At 42.8% G+C, this 8,758-nt stretch overlaps 1 protein-coding gene across 1 annotated transcript in view; it reads right to left on the reverse strand.

Annotated features, from left to right (window-relative positions):
• Positions 1 to 8,758, reverse strand: part of col6a1 (collagen, type VI, alpha 1) — a 53,367-nt gene that overhangs the window by 30,645 nt on the left and 13,964 nt on the right. Inside the window, 6 exon segments of the mRNA XM_082973019.1 lie at positions 4,249 to 4,311; positions 5,563 to 5,625; positions 6,174 to 6,209; positions 6,292 to 6,345; positions 8,409 to 8,471; positions 8,579 to 8,641. Coding sequence (XP_082829145.1) covers positions 4,249 to 4,311; positions 5,563 to 5,625; positions 6,174 to 6,209; positions 6,292 to 6,345; positions 8,409 to 8,471; positions 8,579 to 8,641 — 342 coding nt within the window.

Below are 8,758 nucleotides of genomic sequence, written 5' to 3' on the forward strand. Positions count from 1 at the left end.
AAATTTTAGAGTTTTGGTTCCAACCGCCATTTCTTTGTGAGACGCGGAGTAGGATCTCTGGAAGCAACGTCAACACAAGAACTGTTCGTCGGGAGCAGCCGCACACAAGCCTAAGATCACCGTGCGCAATCCCAAGCGTCAGCTGGAGTGGTGTAAAGCTCGCTGCCATTGGACTCTGGAGCAGTGGAAACACGTTCTCTGGAGTGATGAATCACACTTCACTGTCTGGCAGTCCAAAGGATGAATCTGGGTTTAGCAATGCCAAGAGAACGCTACCTGCCCTAATGCATAGTGCCAACTGTAAAGTTTGGTGGAGGAGGAATAATGGTCTGAGGCTGTTTTTCATGGTTCAGGCCCCTTAGTTCCAGTGAAGGGAAATCTTAACACTACGACATACAATGACATTCTAGATGATTCTGTACTTCCAACTCTGTGACAACAGTTTGGGGAAGGCCCTTTCCTGTTTCAGCATGACAATGCCCCTATGCAAAAAGCGAGGTCCATACAGAACTGGTTTGTCGAGATCGGTATGGAAGAACTTGACTGGCCTGCACAGAACCCTGACCTCAACTCCATCAAACACCTTTGTGATGCATTGGAACGTCGACTGCGAACCAGGCCTAATCATCCAACATCAGTGCCCGACCTCACTAATGCTCTTGTGACTGAATGGAAGCAAGTCCCTGCAGCAATGTTCCAACATCTAGTGGAAAGCCTTCCCAGAAGAGTGGAGGCTGTTATAGCAGCAATGTTCCAACATCTAGTGGAAAGCCTTCCCAGAAGAGAGGAGGCTGTTACAGCAGCAATGTTCCAACATCTAGTGGAAAGTCTTCCCAGAAGAGTGGAGGCTGTTATAGCAGCAATGTTCCAACATCTAGTGGAAAGCCTTCCCAGAAGAGTGGAAACTGTTATAGCAGCAAAGGGGGGGAGACCAACTCCATATTAATACTCATGATTTTGGAATGAGATGTTGGACAAGCAGGTGTCCACATACTTTTGGTCATGTAGTGTACAAACCCTCCAACCCCAAAAGGCCTGAGGTGTTGACGTTATACTAAACTAAATTATAAAATATACATACCACAAAATACAATTGGCTATTCTTAAACTCTTCAAGATTATCCTCAGCTCTGGCATCTTCCCCAATATGTGGAACTAAGGTCTGTCCACCCCAATCCACAAAAGTGGAGACAAATTTGATCACAATAATTACTCAGGAATGTGTGTCAACAGCAAACCCAGACAAGTCCTCTGTAGTATCATCAACAGCAGACTCCAACATTTCCTCAGTGAAAACAATGACCTGAGCAAATGTAAATTTGGCTTCTTACCAAAATACCGTACGACAGACCACGTAATATACACCCTGCACACCCTTATTGACAAACAAACCAAAACAAACAAAGTCTTCTCATGCTTTGTTGATTTAAAAAAAAAGCTTTCGACTCAATTTGGCACTAGGGTCTGCTATAAAAATGGAAGGAAAGTGGTGTTGGGGGAAAAACATTTGACAATATTAAAATCAATGTACGCAAACAACAAGTCTGCAAATAAACACCCACATTTCTTTCCTCAGGGCCAGGGGGTGAGACAAGGATGCAGCTTGAGGCCCACCCTCTTCAACATACAGGGCCTTCAGAAAGTATTCACACCCCTGGACTTTTTCCACATGTTGTTGTGCTACAGCTTAAATTTAAAATCTCACCTCATCGCCGTACCCAACAAATACAACTATCTGTAAGGTCCCTAAATCGAAAAGTGATTTTTCAACATGTCTGCCTTTGTGCGTATGCAACTTAAATCTGACCGTATGGCCCTAGCGTTAGCCTAGTTAGTTACTATAGTATTGATCCCAGGAAGAATAGCTGCTGCTTTATCTAATGGGGGATCTAATTAGTAGCTGCTGCTTTATCTAATGGGGGATCTAATTAGTAGCTGCTTTATCTAATGGGGATCTAATTAGTAGCTGCTGCTTTATCTAATGGGGATCTAATTAGTAGCTGCTGCTTTATCTAATGGGGATCTAATTAGTAGCTGCTGCTTTATCTAATGGGGATCTAATTAGTAGCTGCTGCTTTATCTAATGGGGATCTAATTAGTAGCTGCTTTATCTAATGGGGATCTAATTAGTAGCTGCTTTATCTAATGGGGGATCTAATTAGTAGCTGCTTTATCTAATGGGGATCTAATTAGTAGCTGCTTTATCTAATGGGGATCTAATTAGTAGCTGCTTTATCTAATGGGGATCTAATTAGTAGCTGCTTTATCTAATGGGGGATCTAATTAGTAGCTGCTTTATCTAATGGGGATCTAATTAGTAGCTGCTTTATCTAATGGGGGATCTAATTAGTAGCTGCTTTATCTAATGGGGATCTAATTAGTAGCTGCTTTATCTAATGGGGGATCTAATTAGTAGCTGCTTTATCTAATGGGGATCTAATTAGTAGCTGCTTTATCTAATGGGGGATCTAATTAGTAGCTGCTTTATCTAATGGGGATCTAATTAGTAGCTGCTTTATCTAATGGGGATCTAATTAGTAGCTGCTTTATCTAATGGGGGATCTAATTAGTAGCTGCTTTATCTAATGGGGATCTAATTAGTAGCTGCTTTATCTAATGGGGGATCTAATTAGTAGCTGCTTTATCTAATGGGGATCTAATTAGTAGCTGCTGCTTTATCTAATGGGGATCTAATTAGTAGCTGCTTTATCTAATGGCGGATCTAATTAGTAGCTGCTGCTTTATCTAATGGGGATCTAATTAGTAGCTGCTGCTTTATCTAATGGGGGATCTAATTAGTAGCTGCTTTATCTAATGGGGGATCTAATTAGTAGCTGCTTTATCTAATGGGGATCTAATTAGTAGCTGCTTTATCTAATGGGGATCTAATTAGTAGCTGCTTTATCTAATGGGGATCTAATTAGTAGCTGCTGCTTTATCTAATGGGGATCTAATTAGTAGCTGCTGCTTTATCTAATGGGGGATCTAATTAGTAGCTGCTTTATCTAATGGGGGATCTAATTAGTAGCTGCTTTATCTAATGGGGATCTAATTAGTAGCTGCTTTATCTAATGGGGATCTAATTAGTAGCTGCTGCTTTATCTAATGGGGATCTAATTAGTAGCTGCTTTATCTAATGGGGATCTAATTAGTAGCTGCTTTATCTAATGGGGGATCTAATTAGTAGCTGCTGCTTTATCTAATGGGGATCTAATTAGTAGCTGCTTTATCTAATGGGGATCTAATTAGTAGCTGCTTTATCTAATGGGGGATCTAATTAGTAGCTGCTTTATCTAATGGGGATCTAATTAGTAGCTGCTGCTTTATCTAATGGGGATCTAATTAGTAGCTGCTTTATCTAATGGCGGATCTAATTAGTAGCTGCTGCTTTATCTAATGGGGATCTAATTAGTAGCTGCTGCTTTATCTAATGGGGGATCTAATTAGTAGCTGCTTTATCTAATGGGGGATCTAATTAGTAGCTGCTTTATCTAATGGGGGATCTAATTAGTAGCTGCTTTATCTAATGGGGATCTAATTAGTAGCTGCTGCTTTATCTAATGGGGATCTAATTAGTAGCTGCTGCTTTATCTAATGGGGATCTAATTAGTAGCTGCTGCTTTATCTAATGGGGGATCTAATTAGTAGCTGCTTTATCTAATGGGGGATCTAATTAGTAGCTGCTTTATCTAATGGGGATCTAATTAGTAGCTGCTTTATCTAATGGGGATCTAATTAGTAGCTGCTGCTTTATCTAATGGGGATCTAATTAGTAGCTGCTTTATCTAATGGGGGATCTAATTAGTAGCTGCTTTATCTAATGGGGGATCTAATTAGTAGCTGCTGCTTTATCTAATGGGGATCTAATTAGTAGCTGCTTTATCTAATGGGGGATCTAATTAGTAGCTGCTTTATCTAATGGGGATCTAATTAGTAGCTGCTTTATCTAATGGGGATCTAATTAGTAGCTGCTTTATCTAATGGGGATCTAATTAGTAGCTGCTGCTTTATCTAATGGGGATCTAATTAGTAGCTGCTGCTTTATCTAATGGGGATCTAATTAGTAGCTGCTTTATCTAATGGGGGATCTAATTAGTAGCTGCTTTATCTAATGGGGATCTAATTAAAATATGAGATACTAAATACTATTGATGATTGAATGCTGGTATGAAGGGTAACAAGTATAATTGCTTGATGAAGAGTTGTAAACGTTGTGTAATATCAGAGGTCCAGAACTCGGGTACGTACAGGCTCTCCATTGGCTCCAGATGAACCCTCTCTGCCTTGATCTCCTCGAGGTCCTGGGTCACCCTGAAGGGACAGAAGACATCCATCAACACACCCACCTTCACCATCATCATCACCACCATCACCACCACCATCACAATCACCACCACTATCATCATCACCACCATCATCACCTTCACCATCATCATCACCACCATCATCACCATCACCACCACCATCACCACCATCCCCACCATCACCACCACCATCACAATCACCACCACTATCATCATCACCACCATCATCACCTTCACCATCATCATCACCACCATCATCACCATCATCACCACCATCACCACCACTATCATCATCACCACCATCATCACCTTCACCATCATCATCACCACCATCATCATCACCACCATCATCACCTTCACCATCATCATCACCACCATCATCACCATCACCACCATCACCACCACCATCACAATCACCACCACTATCATCATCACCACCATCATCACCTTCACCATCATCATCACCACCATCATCACCATCATCACCACCATCACCACCACTATCATCATCACCACCACCATCACCATCACCACCACCATCATCACCACCACCACCATCACCACCACCATCACCATCACCACCACTATCACCACCACCACCACTACCATCACCATCAGCATCACCACCATCACCATCACCATCACCACCACCATCACCATCACCACCACCACCATCACCACCACCACCATCATCATCACCACCACCATCATCATCATCATCACCACCATCACCACCATCACCACCATCACCACCACCATCATCACCACCATCATCACCATCATCATCACCACCACCATCATCATCACCACCATCATCACCATCACCACCACCATCATCATCACCACCATCATCACCATCACCACCATCACCACCATCACCACCATCACCACCATCATCACCACCATCATCATCACCACCATCATCATCATCATCACCACCATCACCATCATCATCATCATCATCATCACCACCACCACATCACCACCATCATCACCATCATCATCACCACCACCATCATCATCATCATCACCACCATCACCATCACCACCATCATCACCACCATTCATCATCATCATCACCACCATCACCACCATCACCATCATCATCATCATCACCACCATCATCACCACCATCATCATCATCATCACCACCATCACCACCATCACCATCATCATCATCATCACCACCATCATCATCATCACCACCATCATCATCACCACCATCATCATCACCACCATCATCATCATCATCACTCACCAAATCTCCTCTTGGTCCTCTGTTTCCACGGGTTCCTTGTTCTCCTTTCTCTCCTGGGGTTCCCTGAAGGAGAATGGACAGAAGTCAACACACACACTAATCCTAAACCTAACACTAATCCTAAACCTAACACTAATCCTAAACCTAACACTAATCCTAAACCTAACATTAATCCTAATCCTAATCCTAACACTAATTGTAACCCTAAACCTAAATCCTACATTTAAAATAGCCTTTGTCCTCATGAAGAAGTGGGAAATGTCATCACAAGGGAGAATGTTCCTTGTTTTATTACATTTGGGGATTTCAGGACAGAAGAACAAGACCACACACACACACACACACACACACACACACACACACACACACACACACACACACACACACACACACACACACAGACCACCCACCCACACCAAACACAGACCACACACCCACACCAAACACAGACCACACACCCACACCAAACACAGACCACACACACACACACACACACACACACACACACACACACACACACACACACACACACACACACACACACACACACACACTCACACTCACACACACACACACACACACACACACACAGTGTAGTAAAGTGTAAATACTTTGTCTCCTCGGAGGCCGTCCGGTCCAGGTGCTCCCTGAAACGCACAACAAAGATGTCATCAACACCTCAATGTAAACAGAATCTTCCCATAATTCTCAGGAGTTAGAATCACTTACATCATCACCCCGCTGTCCTTTGTCTCCATTGGCTCCTTTTGGGCCCGGTGTACCCTATCAGAAGACAACATGATAACATGACACATGACTTGATACACAGTAGTCCTCACACATCCACACTAACTCACATCCACACTAACTCACATCCACACTAACTCACATCCACACTAACTCACATCCACACTAACTCACATCCACACTAACTCATCTACATCCACACTAACTCACATCCACACTAACTCATCTACATCCACACTAACTCACATCCACACTAACTCACATCCACACTAACTCATCTACATCCACACTAACTCACATCCACACTAACTCACATCCACACTAACTCATCTACATCCAGACTAACTCACATCCACACTAACTCACATCCACACTAACTCATATCCACACTAACTCATCTACATCCACACTAACTCACATCCACACTAACTCACATCCACACTAACTCACATCCGCACTAACTCACATCCACACTAACTCATCTACATCCAGACTAACTCACATCCACACTAACTCACATCCACACTAACTCATCTACATCCACACTAACTCACATCCACACTAACTCATCTACATCCACACTAACTCACATCCACACTAACTCACATCCACACTAACTCATCTACATCCAGACTAACTCACATCCACACTAACTCACATCCACACTAACTCATCTACATCCACACTAACTCACATCCACACTAACTCACATCCACACTAACTCACATCCACACTAACTCATCTACATCCACACTAACTCATCTACATCCACACTAACTCACATCCACACTAACTCACATCCACACTACCTCATCTACATCCACACTAACTCACATCCACACTAACTCACATCCACACTAACTCATCTACATCCACACTAACTCACATCCACACTAACTCACATCCACACTAACTCATCTACATCCAGACTAACTCACATCCACACTAACTCACATCCACACTAACTCACATCCACACTAACTCATCTACACACACACTAACTCACATCCACACTAACTCACATCCACACTAACTCACATCCACACTAACTCATGTACACACTAACTCATGTACACACACTAACTCACATCCACACTAACTCACATCCACACTAACTCACATCCACACTAACTCATGTACACACTAACTCACATCCACACTAACTCACATCCACACTAACTCACATCCACACTAACTCACATACACACTAACTCACATCCACACTAACTCATCTACATCCACACTAACTCACATCCACACTAACTCACATCCACACTAACTCACATCCACACTAACTCATCTACATCCACACTAACTCACATCCACACTAACTCACATCCACACTAACTCACATCCACACTAACTCATCTACACCCACACTAACTCACATCCACACCTACTCATCTACATCCACACTAACTCACATCCACACTAACTCACATCCACACTAACTCACATCCACACTAACTCATCTACATCCACACTAACTCACATCCACACTAACTCACATCCACACTAACTCACATCCACACTAACTCACATCCACACTAACTCATCTACACACACACTAACTCACATCCACACTAACTCACATCCACACTAACTCATGTACACACTAACTCATGTACACACACTAACTCACATCCACACTAACTCACATCCACACTAACTCACATCCACACTAACTCATGTACACACTAACTCATGTACACACACTAACTCACATCCACACTAACTCACATCCACACTAACTCACATCCACACTAACTCACGTACACACTAACTCATGTACACACACTAACTCACATCCACACTAACTCACATCCACACTAACTCACATCCACACTAACTCACATCCACACTAACTCACATCCACACTAACTCACATCCACACTAACTCACATCCACACTAACTCACGTACACACTAACTCACGTACACACTAACACACATGCATTAAAAGGCTTCTACTTGCCATAACGAAAAATCTATCAACTCTACAAAACTGCCCATGAATTGTAATCCACAATAATTTACATGTCCTGTTGCTGTAGGATTATTTTCCTGCAGTAGCAAACTGGCTCATATTAAGAGCTGTACCTTGATTCCGGGCGGTCCGTAGTTGCCGGGTCGTCCTGGTTCTCCGTCTTTCCCCTGATCTCCCTGAAACAGAAAATACACTGTCAACATCATCACGTTAATAACAACTATGTCTCCCAGCTCACGTCGCCATGGTAACAACAGTACAACAGGAAGTCATCTTACTGTACCTTAGCTCCTTTGGTTCCGTACGAACCAGGATCTCCCTTAGGTCCTCCATCTCCCTGTGAGCCCTACAACCAGAACACGCTACTTTAAACACGGAACACATGGAACATGTGACAATAGAACACAGAAGTCAGAATATAGAACACGGAACACAATGGAACATAAGAACAACAGAACACAGA

This window comes from Salmo salar, chromosome 03, assembly GCF_965601325.2.
Source record: "Salmo salar chromosome 03, fSalSal1, whole genome shotgun sequence".
Lineage (NCBI taxonomy): Eukaryota > Metazoa > Chordata > Actinopteri > Salmoniformes > Salmonidae > Salmo > Salmo salar.